The sequence below is a fragment of the Lampetra fluviatilis genome, chromosome 1 (assembly GCF_964198595.1).
Source record: "Lampetra fluviatilis chromosome 1, kcLamFluv1.1, whole genome shotgun sequence".
NCBI lineage: Eukaryota > Metazoa > Chordata > Hyperoartia > Petromyzontiformes > Petromyzontidae > Lampetra > Lampetra fluviatilis.
Genome location: NC_136275.1, coordinates 40561447 through 40587588, shown reverse-complemented (window position 1 = coordinate 40587588; position 26142 = coordinate 40561447). Strand labels below are relative to the sequence as shown.

The 26142-nt window shown below is 44.9% G+C and overlaps 1 protein-coding gene across 1 annotated transcript; it reads left to right on the top strand.

The window, feature by feature from the left end:
• Positions 1-152: 152 nt before the first annotated feature.
• Positions 153-24484, top strand: C1H16orf96 (chromosome 1 C16orf96 homolog). The gene is made up of 16 exons (XM_078862868.1): positions 153-1065; positions 4512-4616; positions 6151-6231; positions 6685-6798; positions 8585-8765; positions 10155-10240; positions 12374-12496; positions 13055-13129; positions 13805-13969; positions 15915-16033; positions 16980-17042; positions 18013-18114; positions 18588-18744; positions 19041-19146; positions 20453-20584; positions 21441-24484. Exons 1-16 carry the CDS (start codon positions 589-591, stop codon positions 21701-21703), a joined length of 2349 nt encoding a protein of 782 aa, XP_078718994.1. The 5' UTR covers positions 153-588; the 3' UTR covers positions 21704-24484.
• Positions 24485-26142: the final 1658 nt, after the last annotated feature.

Sequence of the window (26142 nt, the reverse complement as noted above, 5' to 3'; positions counted from 1 at the left end):
CAACGAGCACTTAATAAACGTCCAACATTTACATGAGATATATATAATGCGCACAAATCATCAAGCTGAGTAAAAATAAAATCCGATGCAAATGCGCGGCACTACTTTCACCCCCCCCCCCGACTCGGCGGAGCGCGACGTGGTGAGGGAGGGAGTGAGACGGCCGTTGCTAAGCGACGGAGGAAGCGCGTCCCGGGCCATGGAGGCTCCGTCTGGAGCAGCCGCAGCAGCAGCCGCCGCCGGCTCCACTCTCCTCTCATTCTCTCGCCTCTCTCTCCACTCGTCTCTCTCGCCTCTCTCTCCTCATCCTCTCGCCTCTCTCTCCTCCTCCTCTCTCGCCTCATCCTCTCTCCACCGCCTAGACAATAGCGAACTACTCAAGCAATTGGCCGCCGCTCCGTTGGCGTTTTAAGTGCCCGACCAAAGGGACTGACTAATTGAGTTGAGCAAGGCAGTGATTCATTAAAGAGAGAGAGAGAGTGCGAGATCGGCTGACAGAGCGACTCTCTGACTGAAGAAAGCCAGACTCACAGACTGACACAGACAGGACAGACAGCTCGACAGCCAGAGGACAGGCAGCTGGGACCCATGGCTTCCACTGTGAGCCTGGCTGAGCTCGCCGATCTGGCTGTGGGCTCCCCCCAGGCGGGATGCGTCGACTTCACTGCCCTCCACCGCCTGCTGCGGGCCCTGCTGGCCCAGCTGCAGCTGCAGGAGGTGCGGGTGGTGGGCGGCCCAACGCAGCAGCAGCAGCGGGAGGGGAACCCCGCAGGACCGAGTCCACTCCCTGCACATCTCAGCAGGCCGCCCACGGCGGACAAGAGCCCCGGAGGGCTGGAGGAGAGAGTCCACGGGCTGGAGAGGCGACTCGGCGTGTTGGACGCGCTGCCTGACCTCCCCGAGCTGCTGGATGGGTCCAAGCGAGGAGGAGATGGTGGTGGCATTGGCAGTGGTGGCATTGGTGGCATTGGCGGTGGAGGCGGGCGTCCAGGGCCCGTGAGGGACATGTGGCAGCTGCTGCAGATCAACAAGCGTCTGGAGGCGAACGAGACGGCTGTGAGCAAGGTGAGAGGTGAATTCTGACCGTGCAGGTTGCAGAGATTGTGCTGCTGTGTTAGAGCCCCGGTGCGTTTTCGTGTTGTCACTGCAGTGTTGTACTTCGCGGGCACGGTGTCCGATGTTTCGCTCCACGTGCCGTGCGCTTCTGAACGCGAGGGCTGACAGGGTATGGGATCCCTGCGTGGGGCCGAACTGATGGAGGGTGATGTGCTGGACCTTGCTGTAGTTGGGTAGTGTAATGACACCACTCGTGTTGGGCAAGATGTACACCATCACAGCCAGTGCTGCAGATGCCTTGCCCCGCCTCTCCCGTTGGCGAGACTGCCTTAGGCAGGGTTGGTGGAGACGAGATGTGATATGCAAGGTGCTTTGAGATGATGAGGCATGTGCCACTGCAAATCCTTGTCCTTACCTTGATGACCAACCTGTCCAGGTGTGCTGGGTCTCGCCGTGGGACGTTGATGACTATTTGTCTTTTAACACTGGTCGTGTCGAACAAGATGATTCCTTGCAAAATGTTTCTATTTGGTGTATGACATCTTGACACCTGCTTTATTGCCAGAAAGGGTAAAATCTATTCTTACATTTGTGTTGTTTATTGGGTTGGACTATAATCAACTCTGGGCACAGTAACGTTATGTGAAACCCAGTTCAGTCGGCTTTTTGGATGATGCTGATAGCTTCTTCTCGTTCGTTATGGAATTATAATTCAATAAAGAAGACAATCTGCTTTAATGCTCCAATGTGAGGAGACATAGTTTGATGACCGACGTCTTCTGGTGAATGTCTCCTAACTTGAAATGTGACCATATGCTTTAGAGATTAAAGTTGTATTGTATACAGCTACCAGTCACAGCCCTGCCCGTAACATCAATCCGGTTCAGCTGCTGAGACAGTTTTAAATTACAGCATCTCCTTTGACCCATTCAGGTTCAACTGGATTACTGTCGCTACACATTAAGGCAAGACCAGATCTCTAATAGTCTGCCAATAAGTGGCCGAGCTGGAATAGGGTTAAGATGTTGTCCATGCAGGCGCTAACCTAAAGGTGTGGAGAGAAATCGACAGCCGCAAGTGGCACCAGTTACTTGATATCAGAGAGGACCTAAGTAAAGCATTCGCCTGTCTACTTTTTCTTGTAATTTTAAACCACTGCTAATATTAGATATAAGGCAATTGATGATATGGTTCTACGGTGGCTGGGACCTTTGGTAATTCCAAGATTGAATCGGTCCAGAGAATTCAGATTGAGAGGTGGCTGAAATCAAAGCAACCTGGATTGAATATCAGTGGTAAAGTTGTTATCCAAGGGCTAAGATCTTTTCCAGGGAAAGAGAATGCCACCACATTAGTCGCAGTGCTGAGCTTCATTGATGCAATTGAGTTGGGGGTGGTTGTGGACCGGCTGTAGCTGCCTGAGACACGGCACCAGGTATGGTCACCATGACAAATGTAAATCCTACCACTCATTGTATATGTATTGATACTAAAGTAACTGCTTTGTAGCTACCACGAACCACTTCCCTTACTGTATCCCCAAATCAGTATTGTTAAACTAACAAAATAATTAAATGTGTCACTTGTTGTTTGGTGATAACGACTGTGATTCAACAAACAACTTTAAAATGTGTGTGTTTCTGGCTTATACTGCCAGTAGGTAACAGAATAATTATTCTTACCTATATATTTTTGTATGATTGACAGCAGTAAGATGCTTTTATTCAGCTGCTGTTGGTCAATGATTGGAACCATAAACAATTCTTGGTAAGAGCCATAGAATGTAGTCCTCTGCGTACTTCACCAGGAGTGTACTCTTCACGCTAAAGAGCTTGTCATTCACAAGGGGGTCACGGGGTTCACGTGCCACCCGATGTATAAAGGGTGCCTGTCACAGCACAATTGAGGGCTAGTGTTATTTCAATGTGAAAATAATTGATCCTGAAAGTGTATTTTAATCAAAGTGAATATTTTTTTTAATATATATATAAAAATAGTGTATGTACGTTTTCTACAGTGCGATCTATATATGTGTGTATGTTCGCAGTGTACGTAGCCAACCGTGCTGGAGACCACCCCACTGATTCTAAATGACGCACGAGAAGTTAGTGACCTCGACGGTGCTTGTCACTGGACGCTTTGTTGGACAAAGCGCATCAGGAGAGGGCTAAACTAGTTAATAAGTGGAGTGAGACTGGTTGGGAGACGTGTAGAGGCTTTCATTTAAAATGCTGTTTTCTCTGTCAATCCTCCCCATTACGCATCTCATGCATGTTGAACTTCTTTCGCACCGTACGTAACCAACCGCGCTTATCGGAGGTGCAGGGGAAGGATAGCAAACTAAATGGAAAAATCAGTTCTGAAGAAACGAGTTTTCACTGTAGATGTTTAAAAACTAATTTCTTCCCAACTGCTTTTTGTGTTTGGTTTACCCTCGTGGTGAATCTACAAATGGATTGTCATGTGCGACTTCACGTTCAAATTCGTGAGCAGTCTCATTTATTTGTCTTTGTCCTTTGGGTACTTTTCTTGTCAGAAATATTTGCTCGCGGACTTACAAGTCAGAACTTGCGGCCCTGCTTTGTGATGCGTTAATGGTTCAACTTAACCTGTCCAGCCTTGTTTTGTAAACAGCTTTTGATGTGGAAACACGGTCATGAAATTGCATTAGTGAGCAACAGTTGAGCTTAGAAATGTGTTACTTTAAGCGCGTCACCAGCAGGGACATCAATGTAATTTATCCACGCGACAGTATTTCATAAAGTTTCAAATGTTTAAAACTTTTAATAATTATCTGTCAATAACAGTGACTTTGTAGATCATTGTGAAATAAAAACTTGGACGTTTTTTTGCCTGCAAACACAATGTGTGCCCAACACAAAACTGCCAAATAAGACATGCCAAAATAAATACTCTATGTAGATATGATAAGCTGCAAATGAAGTCTGACCCGACTCGTTTGATGTGCATGCTGAGTCTATACAACATAAAGTTATATGAACAAAATGTCACGCGTGTTTGTGCAACCAGGCAACAACAATTGCACTACACTATACACTACTGTACTCGTGACTCAACCCTAGGAGACCCGGCCTATTCAAACCATCGCTTTGTTTGTCATTGTTGACTTTTTTTCAAGGTAGACAATTTAAAATACCGCAAACCGATGAAGTGCCGTATTACACTTTATAATCGTTATTATTTAAAGGAATTGAAACCTGAAAGAATATGACCCAATTAAAATGTATTAATTTGAATTCCATGGTTACACGAAACAATGTACTATATAAATATTCACTTTTTTTGCTATATTTTGTTGCTGTAAACATGTTTGCATTACTTTATTGTGAAATGAAAACTCACGTGAACACAGATCTATGATCACAGCATCAATGCCACCCGAAAAAGCACGAAACGACACCAGATTGCTTCGATTGTTCCGTTTCTCGTCACAGGCGATGTCCCTCTTGCAAGAGCTGCTGGATGACATCAACAGCCTCAAGTCAGCCAAAGAAGTTATGTTGGAGAACATCCGAAACCTGCGCGATCAGCAAGAATCAGTAAGTAATGTCATGGTAATAGGGTACTCCAGTAGGGCCCTTAATACTGATCAATACTTCATCGCAGTTTAACATATATCGGTTGTTGATTCAATGTAATACGTATGCCATCCTTGAATATAGGCCTAACTATTCGGATGTTATCACTCAACAATTGTATGGATTCGTGCGTTTGTTTGGAAATTGTTGATAAATATTTACGTGAAACCGTTATTTGTAAGGATGTGAACCTTCCAACAAACGACCTGAAAACAAAGAGAACATGATCCATATTCTCAGGTTTTTTCGGTAAAGTCACGTAGGTAAAAACATTAAAATTAATGAAAGTAAAATAAAACAAAACAAAAATAAAATTCACGACGTTTCGGAGGCAACACAAATCTCCGTCATCAGGTGGGACCGTCACAGCCGAATTAGCTGCATCAAGTGAAGCAATGATTCAAGATGTAATCCCTTATAAGCAAGTTGAAGGGAGGTGGAGAGGGGGGGAGCTTATCAGGCTGTGGTAGCCAATGAATGGAAACGTATCGGGATCCCTCTTTCATCTCGAACCGATATCTTACCCATCGTCATTTATATGCATTCATTAACCACCCCCCCCCCCCCTGGCATTTGCACCCCAGGAGCTCACAAGTGACATCACATGTATTCCTCAATTTAAGAACAAAACAGGAGAATTTCTCCACAAATCTGGCTGTCGCCTGATGAAGCGAGTTGTAATTACTGGTGAAACGTCGTACTCAGATTGTAAATGTTGTGGATTTGCTCTGCAACACACCGGTGTTGCTGTACTAGTGACGAATTGGCACGTTCTGTTTACGTGACAAACATTACTAGTTGGCTGTGTCGGGTGGTGGCGGGTTTAACGACGCATATTTACGCGATTTAACCCAAAAAACCTCTTATGAACAATATCTTACCATAATGCTCTAATCCACACAGAGGGTATAGGCGTTCATGGTTCTTGCCTTGTCACGTGTTGTAATGTGATATGGCGTTACATTCCACTTTGTTTGTGCCTCACCCCTGATTAAAGCAGGTACTATTACGTCACACTTTGAGCATTTTAATGAAAGCCTAATAATATGGTACGATTACCACTTACTCAGCACTGCCCTATCTTTACTCGATGGCACTGTTGGGCCAGCATGTTGACACAGTGTTGGTGCAGAAGTTCATAACCCTCCCGTTGCTGCCGATAAACGGTGTATAAAAAAAATGTCCAGCACAATGTTTGCCTGGCTTCTGACAATTGCTATGCCACAAGCCTTGCTTGGTTAGCAACGAATGTTTTAGTCACGGGGTTGGCAGGGTGGCTTGCCCAACTCCGTTTCACAGTTCACTAGACTCCCTCCTGCAGAGAACATTATGAATGACTATTCATCAAGCTGTCCACATCACATGTGCTCAGGCCACACGTTATAGTACGTTACGTATATGTTTAACAAAAAAAGACTCTAATGCAAACACCTACAAAATCCTCCCCAACCACTGCACTGTGTGTATCTTACAAACGCTGTGCGTATTTCCACAGATAAATGCAAACGAATTAAAGGAGCGGATGGTTGCTGTGGAGGCTTACAAGACGAGGATTGATGAGCTGGATAGAAATTTGGTAATTGATTTTAGGAATCGAATATATACTTGTAATAAATGTCACATTGAATATTCACATGTATATAATAGCAACGTTATTCACATCATAAACTGTTCATAGCTGCCTTTTAAAAACCTTTTATTACTGTGTATAAAATATGTGTCATCTTAGAAGGTACTACGATAAAGATATAGTTTTATGGCATGCTCATTTTTGTGTAAATTAAAAATCACATTGCCATTCGAAATTCATTGCACATAACCATATATAATAATAATACTGTACAATTTAAACAGTTTTCCACAAACACTGATTTGTACAATTATAGCGTGCTCGTTTTTGAAAAATGGCCGGTGGTAAAATGACGTTTCTACTTTTTTAAGCACGCTCACATGGGCAACATAGACTGCCTTCTTTGTTGAAATCCGAGTTTGAGGCTACATTGTCACGCGTCTGTTTGTCTGCCCGTAGAGAGAGCAACAAAACAAACTTGGCCTTCTGCCAAGCCCAGAGGAGTTCAGGAATTGTATCACGTACAAATTCCTCCAGGAGACCTTGATCCCAAAGGGTGGCACGTTACAGGAGGTGAGTGTAATTCTGCAACAGAAATCAAAGACACGGCAGGTATTGATAATAATGATGATATTCAAACCAACAGATACTTTGTTTTGTAATAAATAACGCGATGTAAATTATTACGTGTAAAAAAGGTGCTTAATTGTTATACAATTTAATTAATCATCATCAGCTGTGATCATCCACAGCTATCCATAGTATAGGTGTATTGGGTTAGATTGCGTAAATATTAATGTGTCATTCAACCCGACATCACCCGACATAGCCAATTAGTAAGGTTTGTCACGTACACAACATGCAAATTCGTTACTAGTACAGCACACTGGTGTGTTGGAGAGTAAACCCACAAACATTTACAATTCGAGTATGAGGTTTCGCCAGTAATTACAACTAGCATCCTCAGGCGACGGCCAGATTTGTGGAGAAATCCTCCTCTTTCGTTCTCAAATAGAGGGACAGATGTGATGTCGTCGCTTGTGATCCAATCAGGTGCGAGGGCCAGGGTGGGGGGTTAATGCATGATGACTGGATAGTTGTGTTCAGGATAAATGAACATAAACAAACGGCATATACAACAGCTTAATTACGTAGAACTTATACAATGAAATTAGTCATTTGTACAACTTCACTATGTCAGATATGAGCAAAATAATGATCATGTACTGCTACTTTATTATTATACAACCTTATTTGGTAAATGACACAACTTTACAATGTCACCTCCACCATATTGCTGTGTGGGCATCGTCTCATTGATGTTCTGTCTAGACATCGAAACACTCCCAGAGTAATCACCAGCAACTAGTGGTAAATGTGCACCATCTAAGGTAATATAAAAAACAATCGTACAACATCTGTCCGTTATTACAAAATATAATATCATAGTGACACGTTGTATTGAATGCCCATCTAAATTAAGGGCAAATAAAAGCAATGCAAATACAGCGTGTTATGTGTGTTATCAGCATTTTCAAGTAATCAATGCCTGCATTATGGGACCTCCTATGCCAGTATCAAAATATAAGAATAGGTTTTCCCCTTTCTGGCAATGAAACGTGTTAAGATGTTAAAACACCAAACAAACCTTTTGCAAGGAATCGTGTCTGCATTAACCACATCTACTGGTACTTGTGGTGAAAATACAAATAAAAAACATGCTCTGACAGTATATGCATTGTCTTTGAAACTGATTAGTCCACACCAGAGACAGTTTTCTTGAGAGCCTCGTCTCAAACGGTGTTAGACCAGAGGACGCCAAAAGGCGAACAGCACAAAGACAATGCGCTATCATTGAAATCTGTCTCTAGTGTGGAGCAATCAGTTTAAAATACAATGCATATACTGTCCGAGCATGTTTTTTTGTTTGTATTTTCACCACAAGTATTTGTGGTTAATGCAGACATGATTCCTTGCAAAAGGTTTGGTTGGTGTTTTAACATCTTAACACCTGTTTTATAGCTAGAAAGGGGAAAACCTATTCTTATAATCAATGCCCAGTTTATATTTATAAATACCAATGATCTTCAAAATGTCGAGTGAATGTTTGCACCCATTACATTGCTCTGATGATAGCAGCTTGGAGAGGCCTTCATCCAGCAGTGGATGATGATGATGATGAATATTGCATTATAATCAAGGCCACGACAATCATAAAAAAACAATTCGCGTAAAATGCATGGCTAGTCACGTTATATTTGCACAGCTTTGATGATTCCCCCTTTGCGCGTGGCTGGAGAGATGCCGTCAAGACTTGTGAGCGTGTCTGTGCCTCTGCTGATTTAATGAACCCCTGCAGGCGCATGCCACTGAGATTCAAGCGCAGCACAAAGAGGCGGCGCAGGCTCTCAGGGTGATTGGGCAGCTTCCCAGGCTCCACGGGGCTCTGGAGATCCGCGTGGAGGCACTGGAGGCCGATTTGCAATCAGTCCCCAACAAGAGTGAGATGGAGGCATTAAAGCGGCAATTGGAAGACCTCGGTAATCTTAATTTCACGTGGACTTTGAAGAGGGATTATTAGAGATGCAATTGTAAGTGATTTGAGTAATTCAGTGGCTCTGCGAGTCGTTTGAATTTGGGGCAGTGCGAAGTTACATGGTCGATGGTCTGGAGCTCGTAGATGCATTCGCACACACGAGTCTTTGATTTTCCACTTTGCACTTCGATATCCGCATCTCCCACGTTTTTTTTGCAGATCCGTTTTAAGCGCTGCCCGTTGGCAGCAGGTAATGGTCTGGCTTCAATGAGATGTCGGTGCCGAAAACCATTTCGATTTCTGACGTTCTCGTATTTGATGGCGAGAGCATGACGTTTTTTTGTATTGCGAAAAAAGTATTTATTTACTGAAAATACTGCAAAGCATATCGATGCAAACTTTTTGTCAGTATCCAAAAATGATGAAAAATAAGCATAGGTTTTTACCCTCTCTGGAAATAAAGCAGGTGTTAAGATGATCAAACACCACATAGATACTTTTTGCAAGACATCAAGTCTGCATTAACCACACATAGTTGTGGTAAAACATGCAAACAAACATGCTAGGATAATATATACCGTAACACATTGACACAATTCAACTTCTGTTGATTGCATCTACGCAGAAGCCTGCTAAATCGTTCTCAAAAATACTAAATTATTATGTGCAACGAATCTTCCTATTGCCTGAGCCTTTATGCGGAGAAGGGGAGTGACGCAGAAGCGGTATTACATTAATCCGTTATCCACGTGTATCTGCTCATTTGCAATTGTTAAATGGGTAAGTTGCCCAGGTAAGTGGGCATAATAGGATCAGCCACGAGCGGCTTCTCACATCAGGGCAGACTAAGAGGATTTCCACTGTATTCTCATTTTTAAAATATATTTTTGCAGTTTCCCTCACCTCTCAGTTTGATGTTAGGTTAACAAAATAATAAGTAATATTTAAAAATACTTTTTTTTAAACACGCTTTAATTAAATGTACCGTACGAGTAATGGCAGAACTCCATGACTCCAGGAAGTGGCCCCGAAGCTTGCCATAACGTCAGGGGCCGTGGTGATTTACAGCCAACGTGAGTTGAGCGTGGACAATTAGACCCAAGCCGAAACATAACATATAAAAAAGATCGTTTAAAAATATTTGTATTTTATTTTTAACGATATAATATAATATTGTCATCAGTATCACATACGTATACCAAGTTTGCAGTCGATAGCACATTGGGAAGTGGGTTAAAATTGAGTTACAAGATTTGAGGATACAACAACAGAGTGAGTTAAATAAAGCGTGTAAAAACGGAACAATTGACCAGGCCCCACAACTGGCATATCCACAAATGTAATGGTCAAAACTGCTGTGTGATACCGCCTGGCTTGTAATATCCTTGTGCAGCTTCAAAAAACATCCCAGACAACCTCCTGCAGCAGCTGAAGGCTCTGGCAGAGGACCTCGGCAAACTGAACGGAGAAAAGGCAAAGGTAATACATACCACCGTTACTATCATCCACAATGTTCTTGTTACGCTGTTTACATAAATGCTGCCGTGTATAACGATTATTAATCGATTATATATTCAACTGTCAAAGGACAAGGTATACTGCATTAAATGTGTGCATAGAAGGCAGAGTCATTGCTTTCAACAATCATTTAACTCTCATCTTTAACTGTCACCTTCCGAGGACCTGTATTCTAGTGAGATGCGTTATACCATGGGATACATGTTCAACATAAATATAACTTGCTTCTCTAAAACACGTGGGATGATGCAAGCGGGTGACTGTATTAGCCGCGTGAAAGATATCTGTCTGGAATTAAAATCAAAGCAGTGCTCCCCCACACAGATGTATGGAGTATAATGACTGCATTGAAGACAAAATCTGAACAATACTTGTTTTTACTGGCACAGCATGTCAATGATCCAGTCTTGTACATTGTATCACAGCGCTGTGATTGTCTGTTCGGAAAGCCTTTGTTTGGCTGATTATCTCCCTGAACCCACTGTCTTGGGTGTGGACCAATCAACTTCAAGGACAGTGCATATCATTATCATTATCAGAGTTGTTTCTAAACTAATATGGTTTTTCCCATTTTTTCTGGCAACAAAACTGACACCTTTTGCAAGGAATCATGCTTACATTAACCACAATACTTGCAGTCAAATGCAAACAAAAAACAATACTCTGATAATTTATGCATTGTCTTTGAAACTGATTGGTCCACACCAGAGACAGCTTTCTTTAGAGCCTGGTCTCATATGGTGTTCGACCAGATGACGCCAAAATGCGCACAGTTCACAACACAAGCAGTTTGCATTTTGACTGCTTGTGTTGTGATTATTGCAAACATGATGCCTTGTATAAAGGTGTCAGTTTTTGTACCAGTTGAAAGGGTAAAAGCCTATCACCACAGTATCATTATTGTCAAGTAAATGTGCGTCATTTACATAACTAGTGTTTAATGTGCATACATTCAAATAGTGTGTAATGAGCACATTGTTTTATTATAGCGTATGGCAAGTATGTATAAATGACATGTCCACGTTTGGAGCCACGTGATAGTTTCGTGAGTGAGCGCGGCAGCACAGGACCGTGGTTATTTCTTCTACCTGCGTAAATTATTCGTTTATCCTGGAATATGTGAATTGTTTGCCATGGAGATCTGTCCCTTTAATACACGATGGTTCTGTCTTGATATTTAAGAACGAGCATTTTCGAAAGCAGCAGCATCAGCAGCACCCATTTTACCGTTTCTCTGTTGCTGCCGTTGTCACGATGTTTGTCAATCGTGTTCATGTTGTACTCCCCGAATCGGATTCTCAATCTCTTCAATTATTTACAGGGTTTTATGTATTTAGCTCGCGTCTGTCATTTTCTTATCCCGCTGTATAGCTCTCCTTTTCTTCATTCAGCTTTCTGTGGTTTCAAACAGATCGTGTTGTTTATGTTGCCTATCACTTCCAGTGCACTGTTCATTCCGATGGCAGGCATCTCATGATGTAGTCAATTGCGATAATTGTTCTCATCCAGGAACTGAAATATTTCGATAGAATCTAAATTCACTCATCTCTTGAACGAGATTCCAATGCCTATTTTCAGCTTCATCTCCTTATTTTAAATGTTGAAATGTAACTTGAAACAGAAAACTCAGTGCAGACCAGATAGCTATACATTGCATACAACACCAGATACCTATACAAAGAGCACCTGGTTATAGTGAAGTCAATGTGTGTGTGTGTGCATACGGGAATGATTGTGCATTGGTAGTGGAGAGCAGTAGTGTGTGTAGTGGTTAGCCAGTGTGCTACGAACCCGGCGACCCGAGTTCGATTCCCGCCCATGGCTACCGACACCAGTGACGATTATCTGAACCGGTCCTGGACCTCCCTTAGATCGACTCAGCCTCAAATGAGTACCTGGTGCGATGTGTAAACATCACTACTAGGGAGACAAAGGCGGTCGGGCGTGGTGCTGGCCACCCACCCACTCGTGTACCGTGCCGGCCTTCGTAAGTGCTCCCTAACAGCACCTGCCCCAACAGTCTGTTAAGGCTATACGGGGGACCTTCGTCCCTGTGCCTTTTGTGTGCGTACGGGGATGATCGTGCATTGGCAGGACGCAGAGGCCCTTCGACTGCTGCAGGCGGCCTTACGGCAGCTGCAGGCCGACTGCAAGCGGCTCGACAGCACCACGGCCCTACTGGAGGAAGACAAGGCCCAAAAACAGCGGCACGTCAATGTGAGTGGCCCCACGCTCTAGTCCCACAGATGCCCGCCACGCGCACAGAGGCCCATGGGTGCCGTGGTGAGACAAGCGTAATCGTTGCAAGCTCTGAGCTTGGAGAGCCAGGTTTTAAATTGACTGTGCTGGAGATGAAAGGCCTTAGAAGTGCAGCCCCTGCTCATCATTGATTGCTCGTGCCACTGCTGAGGCAGGGCTTTCACGAGAGCGAGCTCCAGGTGGCCCCACACTGTAACCTCCGTTCACACGCCACCTGCAGATTGACTAACTGGGGGTCTGCTCATGATGGGTGGACAGAGGCAGGGGAAAGGAAGACACTTGCACCATGTGTTCAACTGTTACACCGTGCGAACGATCAAGTGACTTCTGAATTGAAAGTCCAGCATCTCGCTAAAGATGTATATTTTTGTTCAAGCATTATTTACTTCGTTGCACTTTCCATTTGTAATTAATGTTGTGCCTGAAGGGCTTCCGTGTTTCTTTATGTTATCGTGATTTATAAATACTGAATCGGAACGTTACAATATGTCGTTGTTGACTGTCTTTTTTTCCCAGAGATTGTTTGAGCTTGTGGAACAGCTGGAAGAGAAGAAGGCAGATAAACAGCGAGTGGAAATGGAAATTGATGTGGTAACTATTTGAAGTTGTGTTGCCCTGTATTATAATGTATTTGCTACTCAATTCACATCCATACTATAGAACGATACTGACGCGCGTTTGAATTTCAACAAAGAGTCTTGAAAAAATGTCATGCTGCTCTACAGGAACACAAAATGCAGATACATTGAGCCTCTCTGTTCAGCTTCTAAACATGAATATGTTGTGATTACTTAATCCCAAGTATGTATGTTGAACTTCTTTCACACTGTACGTAGATTTAAAAGTGCATAGCTCCAGTGGCATCCTAATATCAGAAGGAAGAGCGTTTCAGACAGCTGCAGAAGCGCATCTTTAAAGCGGCGCGCGATGCGGTGACCGTCTCTGTGCGATGGTAATCAAAACGCCGCTGCTGCTGCGAGAATGACCACAGTTCGCGTGATGGTTTTTGCTCCTTGACGAGATCAGCAAGGTAGCGTCGTTCATTTTTGGCAAGCACTTGTTGTGTCATGAGTGCGAACTTCTAACAACGCGTTCGTTCGGCAACCGGAAGCCAACGCAGCTCGGCGAGCACTGGCCGGACACGGTTGGATCTTGCGGTGCCTCATCCCAAGCGAGCGATGGATCTGCAGCGGGCGGACGACTACGATCGCGACCACACCGCAGCGAATGGCGTTTAACTCTTGGCTCTCCTCCGTTCGAGCGTAGAAAGCGGACAAGCTGGTGCTGGACGGGAAGGTGAGCCGCGCGCAGTTCGACGAGACGGCCGAGCGGCTGGACGCCATGGTGCAGGAGCTGCTGAGCAAGCTGGCGCTGCACGAGCACGACTGGGTGAAGACGCTGGAGCGCCTCACGCAGGAGATGGACTCCAAGGTGGGGAAGCGAAGGCCTGGGGCACCGTCGCGCCGCTCGGTGGGCGGAACGTGGGCAGAGGGTAGCGATATCAAGAGAAGCGCACCACGCCCAATGTTTATGGTTACCAGATCTAACCTCAACATTGTTCGTTGTGTAATGAACCACTGTGCACTGTTGCCCATGGCATACGCAACACGAACGTTGTGTCCCCTAGCAGCGCGCGAGCGCCTGTTTGATGGTTGTTGCGATACCGGCGTTACGTACTCTAGAAGAGCAAAGCTAAAGTGTGAAGGCAACCTTGATTTGAAGCTTTCGTGACTGCAGGAATCCATACTATTTGGTTCTTTCGGTAAAGTCACGTAGGTATAAAATAAAATAAATCACGACTTTTCGGGCGCAACACAAGCCTCCGTCATCAGGTGGGAAAGCATGGTCTGCTGCTGAGGCAGTGTGTTGCCCCCGAAACGTCGTGATTTATTTTATTTTATACCTACGTGACTTTACTGAAAGAACCAGAGAGTGTGAAGGCAACGTTTTAGACGAGGGCCAGTGGTGACTATGGGGGCATGTTGCTGAAAGGCTGACCGTCTGTTTTTATTCAATTCAGTAATGATTATTTCTTTTTTTGCCAACTATTTGACGCGCTGACAGCAACCAAAGTCGCAGTCGAAGTTTGGAGGTCACACCGATTTTAAACGCGTCGGCAAATACCTATTGTGGCTCAAATCGGTTCACATCAATCACACGTACAAATTGACGATGCTAAAGACAATCTACGACCTTCAGTTTAGTTTGAATGTCTTTGAAGCGATGCGGGTTCAAAGAGAATAGATATTGTACAAAGTCACCGCAGCGTGAGTTTGTACGGCAGTGTAGTGGGAAGGCCGATCGTTCGAGAAGCAAATTAACGCTTCCATACGACAGGCCCATGAATAATCACGGCAGGGTGACTAGCACGCGAACAGCATTAACGCAGACTGCGAAAAGAGGCAGGCGTGAGGGGGATACGTGGCGAACATTGGCCAGATCGGGTTGCGTATGCATCCGACAGTGAGCAGCATTCAGCAAGCCATGCAATGGTTCGTCAACACCCGTTCATGATGCAGTGAAGAGCCATCGTTCCTCAGGCTCCTCGTTCACGTCCGTGTTGTCTTGTCTGTTCCGTCCCACGTGGCTTGTCCGTCTTGACTCTGCTCTCTGTGTTCGTTTTTCTCCTGTGTACTGTGCCATCTGCACTGTCCATCCCATTTGTAAGTACTGTTTCATTTATAAGCACGCGACTCTTAAAGCCTTGGTTATCACGAGTGAGCAATATTCACACATTGTGAGCTCTATTCAAGACTTCTCTCTTGCATTCTATACTGAACGTGTTAAGTGTCTGCAAAGAGTATTGCACTGTCTATGATTATCAAATTAACAATATATACAAACATACAATGTCTTCTTCCTTGTCTAATTAGTTTGCCTCATGCGTTCCAACCATAAATAGAAAATAAATGGAGCTACGCACACGTGACTTGATGCATATTTCATGCCTTTCATAAAAAAATTTGATAAATGGAGCAGAAAGAGATGCTGCTGAATGCTTGTACCGTACGCCGTAGGTGTAAGCAGGATTGATCGAGCACCTGTGTGTTGTGTGTGTGGCTGTGTGTGTGTTGTGTGTGTTGTGTGTCTGTGTGTGTGTGGCTGTGTGTGTTGTGTGGCTTTGTGTGTGTGTTGTGTGTGTCTGTGTGTGTGTGGCTGTGTGTGTTGTGGCTGTGTGTGTGTGTGTTGTGTGTGTTGTGTGTCTGTGTGTTGTGTGGCTGTGTGGCTGTGTGTGTGTTGTGTGTCTGTGTTTGTGTTGTGTGGCTGTGTGTGTGTATTGTGTGACTGTGTGTGTGTGGCTGTGTGTGTTGTATTGTGTGACTGTGTGTGTTGTATTGTGTGTGGTTGTGTGTGTTGTGTGGCTGTGTGTGAGCAGCTGGACCGGATGGATCTGGATCCGCTCAAGAAGCAGCTGGAGGACCGCTGGAGGGCCTTCAAGAAGCACCTCCAGGAAGGGCCCAGGATCGAGGCTGATGATGCCGCTGCCTTCCGCAAGTAATGGGCACCGAGAGCCGCCACCAGGAAGCGGCAGGGTCGATAGTCGCATCCAGGCTGGTGCATGCCCCCGAACGCGCGTGATCAAAGTCACCGGCGGTTCTTCACGGCAACAGTCACGATGGGTTGTTATTGTTGGTACATATTTTATTGGCATGAGAATGAGAGGCTTGGGATATATTTTATATTGGTTATGTTAAGTTTGACTCTTTCTGGATCTTGTTCCTGATGTAATGTGTGACGTGGTTCCAATTGAAACTTTGCGTATCTGAGTGCTAAATTTGGTTGCGAGAATTGTACTTCAACTCACCCGTGAGCTGATACAATATTAAAACAATATTAATCGGTGCATTCATTGCTTGTACACCACGTGACAATTCATTAGTTTGTCTTTGGTTGAGGGTTCCTCTAGACAGATTAATCAGATAATTATGAGGCCTAGCCTGGAAAGTAAATTATGATTTATTAAATACTGTCTTTGTAAGTGGGTGCAGCAAAATGCATTTTCCGTTTTATGGATGTTGTATGTTGCTAAATGCATTTGATGTTTGCCTATGAACGTAAACCACACACAACGTGCCTGACCTCATCGCTTCTTTAAAGCTAAGCAGGCTTTGATCCTGCACAGCGCTGGGATGGTTGAGCACCGTGCACACCCAGGCGCTGTCAGAGGCTTTGCGAGGCTTCATGATTGGCAGTAGAGGACAGTGGAGCAAAAACAAACGCTGTACTGTACTTCTATGATTCCCCTGCTATGCCCCCCACCTTCACCAACCCAGCATGGTGGCAGGCTATGCTCATGTAATCCTCACGGTCTTCACAGGCATTGGGGGGGGGGGGCCTTATCCAGGGGGATTGACAATTGTAGGTGTACAATTGTTATTGTTAGGCTGCTGCAATACACTAACCGAGCCAAAAACTGACGTTGACATTCAATTTCTTTCAGGCAGCTGGTGGCAAGGTTCAACTGTCTCTCCTGTGACCGGCCAGTGGATTTGATGCCAGGACCGTACGTAATACAATCAGGGTTAATTAAGACACTAATTGTACATTTTTAACTGCCGTCATGAATTAGTCTTGGGGGTGAAAAATAAAGTTTCGAGTCATGAGAAGGCGGCCAATGACAGGAGTTGCAATGTTCTGCCAGCAGAGAGCGTTGAGGAGTTGTAATGCAAATATATTTTTAGCCAGGAGTAAAAAAAAATGTGTAACAATAAAACCACCAAGCGATTTAATATTGTAGATATGCAATACATTGTAGCATTGAACATAACTTGGCCTTACATTTTATTGTCTTCAAATATTTTTTATATTAACTGGTAAATTGTGTATAATTGTTTAGCGGTCTGTTTACTTTTTTATTTTTGCCTTTTGCAGCATAGGTTTTTTTTGTTGGATGTGCTGGGTAGCGCTTTGTTTTTCACGTTGTACCACCATAAGTCTTCCAATGTTTTGCTTCGTGTGCCGTGAGATTCTTCAGGAACCGGCTGAAGTAGCTCACATTCACCCTCGACGTCATGCCAAACGACGTGGCGGTACAACTCAAAAACCCATCGGAAGGCTGCTGCCACGTTAATTTTCAACCCTCAGCGGTCACCGCTTAATCGGTGTACATTGCTGGATAGCATAACGTCGCAGAAGGCCGGGGCAAAATCGTTGAGAGGTCTAAATGTTATTCCATCTCAGAGGCAGCAGCGCATCATGGAAACCACTTGAGAGTCGCCGCGTGTCGAGATTGAATGTGACAGCGCTAAGCACGGGGCTGATGTTCCGTTGTGGAAAATCAATGTTGGACACAATTGACCACAGATGCTCAATGCCGGTACTGACCTGTCACCTGTTCAGATGTATTGTCTGCGATGCGCAATTCCCAGCCATGCTTTGTGTCTCCATAGACTGTAGCACTAACTCGTTGAGGAGCATGGCAAAGGCTGCTATTGCAAATTAAGTTTCCGACTCTCCCTGCTCTGCCACTTTAGGCATATGATCACCTTACCAGCTACGCAAGGGTTTCCGCCGAGCCGATCCGTCCGGCCTTACACGGTCTACGACGTCGGACACATCCGTCACAATGCCAAGAGGTGAGCTGCAACACGATCGCAAACCGCATAGCCCTCATGTCACGGACACAACAACTTTCACACAACAGGAGCCAACCAAGGCGATGTGAAGCCATGTTTACAGCCCAGACTACACAGGCTTGCATGCGTATTGTGACCATTCTAGCAACATTTTATAGCTACTGCATTAAAAACTATATCACCAATGACAGTGGAAATGCATGGATAGATGACATTCTGGTAATTCAGCATGATCAGTGACACCTTTACAGATATACAAAGGAAAGCACATGTATGCACTACAAACACACATTTAGCTGGTGTTCTATTTTCACATGCAAATTGGTTCGGTGGGAAAAAGCCCTTCAGCAGCTCAACTTGTATCTACAAAATAAAATAAATACACCCTTTTTTTATTAGCACAAAGCTGAGACCATTTGCGCACAGCGCTGGCACATGCTCCCACGGCCTCACGCGGCTCGCTGGTTTTCCAGTGAGAAGGAGCTCGCCGAGTATGCCTACTGGGCGTCAGCGCGACCTTGCGGGGGCAGCCACACGATGACGTACACGGCCCGCCGATTCAACAAAGCTCAGAACCTCAACCAGATGTACCTGTCCCAGTCGGTGGAAAAACAGCAGCCCTACACGAAGGTCAGTGGGCCAACACACGCACGCGCTCAAGCCGGCACTTCCGTGGGCTACGTACGCCAAACCGCTCGAGGTTTATTTTTTGGAGGGCCGCGATATTAACTGGTGCGATATCAAGTGACTTCGATACAATTTTTAAAGAAGCAAAACAATATAGGCTTCAAGGTTAATGTACATAGAATGTAAGAAATTGATATGTTTTTGATAGCAAAAGCATCCGTGAAGTTTGTGAAGTCCCGTTTTGTTAATTTTTTTGTCATCTTCATGAATCTCTCTACGTACTGACTTACGGCTCTCAGGAAGGGGTCGACATCATGGGCTTGAATGGGCAGATTTACAAGGGAAGGGCTTCCGGTCGCCTCCCTGATCTCCAGCCTGCTCAGCCCACCGAGGACTTTCCCACTGGTAAGCCCACGTGCTCTGGCAGTACGCATGTCGACCCACGGGAATAGGCTTTGCCTACCAACTAAAGTATTTTGATTTGCCTAGCCATACTACAATTAACACTTTGACCCCCTGTGTGATTTACCCCAACACGAAACATGTAGTGCACAGAAAAATAGCTTATGAACGGACATGCATCAAACAGTGCTGGTATTATTTTCAGATGCAAGTTGTTTACACAAACTCATTTATCTGCATGAAATTAACAAATAATTCTTAGAAAATTGTTATATAACGTTTTGATGTCACAACATTTCTTTTCAAGAAAGTTTTGGGTTTTCAAAACTCTTTACTGACCATTCACATGACTGCAGACATTAATTTTAAGTTAATTATAAATTAACGGTGCTGCAAAGTGGGGGTGATGGCAGGTGCCAGGTCCAAAATGGAAATCTACCGCAAATGTATTACATGTGTAATGACAGGGTGACACCTGCTGGCCTGGAAGGGGAATCACGGGTACGGGCATGGTTAAGTACCAACCAATCAGAGAGGGAGGTGTATCTTGAGCAAAGGTGACAGGCGGGGCTAGCCGAGGTACTCCGGAAACCTGCTCAAAGGTTCCACGAGAGGGCGTGGCCGGAGGCGGGGCCTAGCCACGCCTGGGGGGATATAAGAGGGAGCAGACCCGGGGCTCATGTGTGGGGTCCTGGCTGCATTGCTGCTTGCCGACATCTCTCTCTGTCGTCCGGCCACGTGGAAGATCTCCTGCGTGGTTTCCATCGCCGTCATCGTCACGCCGCCAGCCAGCGGCGTGGCCGCATGAGGGCGATGGGACCAGTAGCCAGTAGAGACGTTAATATCTAAGTGTTGTACTATGAGTGAGAGGAATAAGTGTTGGCCTGTGTTGTGCCCAGTGTGAGTAGTAAGGAAGAAGTACCCTCTACACGACGTGTCGCGGAAGTCGCTTATTACACATGCATTCATGTATACATTTTATATTTAGCACAATACATATTAATTTACAATGTCAGAAAAAAATGCATATCGGGTTATCACTATAGCCATCGGTGGCAAATGGTTTTGTATGGGTCTTTTGCTCAAAAACTGCAAAATCAATCAGCCTGCCAACCCGACCTCCTGCTGCCTCCCACCAGCATCAATGGTGCATTGGCGCTCGGCAAGTTTGTGGCCCACATTATTCCCGCCGCCGACAGGAGTAGCGCGTGCTTTGTGTGCAGTGCCCCCATCGCAATATAAACATGGCAGCCCGATGCATCCTGCGAAAACAGAGCGATCGATCCATCCGTTTGTCTCCCGATTGAAGAGGACGCGAGCGTTCAGATGGCGTACAGAGGAAGCCGGAGCACAGTACAGCGGAGGAACAGCGGCGGAGCGGAAGTGCGGGCCGTACCCACGCGGCCCCAGAGCGCTCGCCTGCCGACGAGGGCACGGACAGGTGCCTCGCACACGACGCACGCACGACACCCACCACGCTGGGGCAGCCAGAGTCAGGTTGACACGTCGCAGCGTGGCCGTTACATTTCGTGTTCTTTAGGCCGTTGTCTTAGTGGGCGGTCTTCGGCTCACACTGCCTCCACCCTGTCTGACATTGAGCGCTCTTCTTCATTCTACCGCATAGACCCCTTTCCGTCAAGTTGTCCAGCAGCATTTAATTTGTTTTGCCTCTTGCCCTCTTCACAATATTCGTCCCTCCAGATCTTTCTTCATCAATGTTTCGCCTCTTAAGAATATGCTTTTCTCTGCTGTATTATTCTAAGTCGACTTTCCTCCTCCCGAGTCTGCTCAAGAGACTTCCATGACATTTACCGTTTTAGAATAAATGCCGTAGCCATTTGCTTTTGTTGTACATTCTGAAACGATGGTACAGGGATGGACGGATACATTATGCAGACGAATTAATATTCGCGCACATGATCGTCATACCTTTCACAAGCTATTATGATCTCGAGTGGTATGATGTATTTTAATATTTTGGCACTTTGTGTACAAGAGGCAATACGAAATGTAAAAATTAATATATAAACAGATTCTTGCTTTTCCCCGAACTGCTTCTTACCGAGACATGAAACGGTGCGGTTTTACGGACGTGCAAAAATACGTCGCATCACAAAATTCAAAGCGTCAATCGAGCGATGGAGCCACATGAAGCGGAGGTTCCACATTCCTATTGGCCGTGGCAATTCTTTCCTGACGCCAACCGTTAGGTGACTTCTCACGAGGCGCATCCCCAACGCGTTCTCACTTGCCGTGCGTCGTCGTCGTTGTCGTTTTGTCGTCGTTTTGTCGTCAAGTTTCGGCGCGGCCCTCGGTCCGCGAGCGGCCGACCACCTCCCTGGGTCGCTTGAGCGGCGAGCGGCAGGCAAGCGCGGCCACGCTCCTAATGCAGCCGTCCGCCACCGCCGCCGCCACCTCCTCACTCGCGCAGCACCGGCAGCAGCAGCAGTGGCAGCACCAAGTTGACGGAGCCTCCATCGCGGTCAGCATCCCCGCCGCACCAGCCGAACCGCCAGGCTCGCCCGACACCTTGCAGCAGCAGCAGCAGCAGCTTGTGTAAGCGACGAGCGGACGGGAGCCATGACATCGTCCCTTCACCGCTGCGGTTTTAAAACAGCACGGGGGCCGGAGCTACGCTCACGCTGGTTGCAATGTTGTGAGCGGTGAAATCCACTCGATGTCATTGTACTCCCGGGCAGGTATTGGAGATTCACAATGGTTGGCAACGTCTATGATCGGAGGCTCTAAATGCACGTCCTGTCAAAGCGGGTCATTTGAGTTGGCAAGGAATAACGTGAAGTGGCTTCCAGTGTGATACAAACTAGAAAATAATTATTGTTAAAAATTAAGGCATTTCCACATCAGTAACTTTTCTCTCCCAAAGTGGAACATAGCCATAGAAAAGAAAGCTCTTCCTGATGAAATACAAATTAATGCAGCTGCTGTTTTGGAGCTGTAGAATAACTTGTGAAAGAGTCAAAATCACGTGGTTTGATTCTTGCAGGCAGATGCCTCAACAAGAAGGGTCACAGCACAAAAGGCCGTAGATGATTATAGTTCATAGTTTCTATAGTTTATATTCTAGAGAAGGGTGAAAGCACGAAGGGCTGGTAATGAGTATGGTTTGAGAGCCTTAATCAAAGTAGAGCAGCATAATTTATTTCAAATAAGAAGTGTAATGCCTGTCTACCAAAGTAAGAACCACTAAATACAGTTTTATTGCATTCACAGTCTGAATGGTATTGCGAGCTAAGGACGCCAAGTGGCACGTTACACGATGATGGTGTTGGGTTAAACCGTTGAGAAAAGCTGGCATCTCCGTGTCGGGTCACTAAATGTCACAGTCGGCGCAGCCTTTTGCCGTGTTTGTGTTGATGAGCGTCTCCGTTCGTCCAGCAAGTTCCTCAACGCAAAGGGCTCGGCGTGTCTGTGCGCACGCAAGCCACAATCAGTCATTGCAAGGCAACGGCCCAACGAGAAGGGATGAACCAAACTCACGTGCGGCAATATTCCCACGTGGAGCGGTGTCTGATCCTACCAAAGGGGACAATGCCCGTGCGAGGTGTAATCTGGTGTATATACGTGTGTGTACGTTGAACTTCTTTCGCACCGTACGAAGCCAACCGAGGTGCGGGGGAAGGACAACAAACTAGACACGGAAGAGCGTTCCAGAACGATCGCAGAAGCGCACCTGGAAGCGCCGCGCGATGCGGTGGCCCTGTTTGTTCGATGGCAGCAGCCAGAAGCTGCTGCAAGGATGATCGGAGTTCGCGTGACATGCTAGTTACTCCAACTCCATTCGTGAAGTATTTATATAATGGGATACATCAACTTGAATTTTATTAAATAAACACGTTAAGATGTTTATGTGGTGAATGAAAACTACGAAGTGCCTAAAGGTGTCTTGAAAAAGCCAATATGCTGTCGCGTGTATACTGTCATTGTAAACGAGTATTTGACATTGTAAAAATTTATGGTGGCAAAAAGTTAATTCCCATATTCACGTGTAAGGAATATATATAATATAAATTTTTACATATGCTAAAAGTAGTTTTCTATTAATTGTTTCCCACCTCCCACCCCCATATAGTGATGTTTTGAAGCTTTTTTTACATCCAATTGTATGTCGATACACATTCGAGAGCATAATGCACTTTATGGTGATGTATCAAAATAGAGTTTTCACGCTTTACCCACATCGGTTTTCGATTTACTTTAGTGTGTATAGGATGCAGTACTTCATGGATATGTTACTGATAAGCACACGTCTTTAAAGAAGTGTTTTTTGTTCGCCATGGAGTCTCCTACCAAAGCAACGTCCAGCGGTCTGTCCGCTGTGGTTGGTGATGTACACAATGATTGCACGGTTTCACGAGGGAAGGAGGGGGGGGATTGCAGTAAATTATATCATTGTGGGTGGTATTGCACAGATGTACAACAGCTCTCACAGTGCTGCCTGCAGTGTGGTACTGAAGGCGGCAGTCGTAGTCTTGAGTCTTCGTCGAGTAGGGAACAACCTATGGAATTGAAGTATCGTCTTAGTCGTTCAAATAATACATTCTGACTAATAAAATAATTCTCACGGCGTCAGACGCTGTCTTCCCGACAGACCTGTTCTTCACCTGAGGACGGCTGCTTGCGTTGTGGCCGAAACGTCGTGATAATTATTTTATTACGTTTTATTTTTATTATTTTATTATTTCCCTTCTACGTGACTTTACTGAAAGAACCAAGAAGATGAATCCCTGCAGTCACGAAAGCTTTAAATCTAAACATTCTGACTAATTGAAAACGGGACACTTCAGAATCATAATATTTATTTAGACTGCAGGAGGAATCCGATGAGCTATAAAACATTTTTTTTACAGATGTCCAGTAAGGGGGGGGGGTAAGAACGTTAGAACGACAAACAATAAAAAAGAACACAATCGTAGTGCAAAGTGCAAAATAGGTAAACATCACCCAAACACAAGAACAACACTAAACCATCGCTATCCTATGAGGCAAAGCCCACTCAGGTGTTACATTATTTTTCAGATGCGACCTGGCCACAAATGATAGCTCAACAAAGTGGCTTATCATTTGGACAGTTATAGCAGCAAATCAATCTAAATAATCTCAATGAATTCTTAGTCCCATAAAAAAGAATGCTACGACACGTGGGCACGTGTTGGTTAGTCAGCATTTTTGGTTTCATAAAATCCTAAGATTTGACTTGAGATTTTACTAAGATTTCCACAGGTTCTCAGAGACTCGACAAAAACTCAAGACAGTACAACTTTTGACGTCCCTTGCATCTGCACGATTCAACTCGATTTTGTTTGACATTTTAGATTGAGGATATACTGTACACGTTTACAAATTGGAATGTTTTACCTTTATTTGTTGAAGTTGATTAAAGCTGAATCAATTTTATGTGGCTTTCTTGATATGCCTTTACATTCTGTGTGTAGCAGATAAGAATTTACATTTTTGTTATCGCAAGATATCATACGAAGCAATGTAAACGATGGCCATTCCTCGATATACAAAATTCCATAAATCGAACTCTATTTTACCATTGGCTTCCATGATATAACTGCAGATGCGTTCGTACGGGGAATCAAAAAAATTGGCCCAAAAATGTAATAAACTCACACCTAATAATGCCGCAAAACCTTTTAAAGCACATTTAATGGAAATTCTATAATTTCATAACATGAATAAGTCGTCAAAAAACTGCAAGGTAACATCAACGTTGCAGTGATTGTCCGTATATTAAGTTGCTGTGCAAGGCAGCACTTCAATACAGTCTATACAAAGTCCACTGTTGCCTAAGGCCACAATGAAAGACAATATATTTTAACTGCTATGAGCTCATATTATGTTGTACAAGTGGAAGTAGAGTTGGTTTATTGTCTGTTATCTGTTGTTTACGCTACTCAGGGGAGAGCAGTGCTGAATCATGCCCTGCACATGGTGGTCCAGGTGTCTTAGGACCCCTCCCCCCATTTAATTATCTGAAACTTAATAGTTTTTATATATAAGGAAGGTTTATTTCACACGAAAATGAATCCACACGCTTTAAGCAGCACTGCGCGTGGCAGTTGTGGAGCGGTGGTGCAGCGGTTAGCGCGCTGCGCTATGAATCCGGCGAACCGAGTTCCTATTCCCCGCTCACGGCCAACACCGGTGACGATTATCTGAACCGGTCCTGGGCCTCCCCTAGGTCGACTCCTGTTTAGGTCGAGGCGCACCGATTGTTCGCTTGTAGCCCCGCCCACCCCCCACGTTCCATTCCCTGGCTACCACATTCAGATAAGCCCCCCCCCTTAGCTTGTATTTAAGAGCTTGACTCTTGAAATTTTGTCTCACTTGACACAGTAAATCTGGCTGTGACGGTCCCACCTGATGACGGAGACTTGTGTTGCCTCCGAAACGTCGTGATTTATAATTTTTTCACAAAAAACATTATTTATTTCCACCTACGTGACTTTACCGAAAAACCTAAGAGAATGACAGTCTAGATTTGAAGTTTTCGTGACTGCAGGGATCCATACTCTTTGGTTCTTTCGGTTGCTATAGGCAATTGTTTCTTGCTGCGGTTGTCCCACCTGATGACGGACGCTTGTGTTGCGCCCGAAACGTCGTGATTTCATGTATTTTATATTATACCTCCGTGACTTTACCGAAAGAACCAATGAGTAACAATGACTCATACTCTCAGCGTGGAAAGCGTCGCTCGTACAAAACTACATCTCACACAAGAAAACATGTGTACTGTACACGAACAAAAACACATGCTGGCGTGCGTGCACGTGTGCTGAAGGAGCACACTGCCCACACAACGGAGCTTTCATTTAAACAAAATAAAAACCTCTCAACACTTTCGTGAAGAAGAAAAACACCGTGGCCTCGAAGGAAACAAAAATCTAATCGGCGATGTAGCTACAGTATCTTCATAGCAGATAGATAAACATAACAACGTGAAAGGAAACCCCATGGATTTGTGTGAAGTCT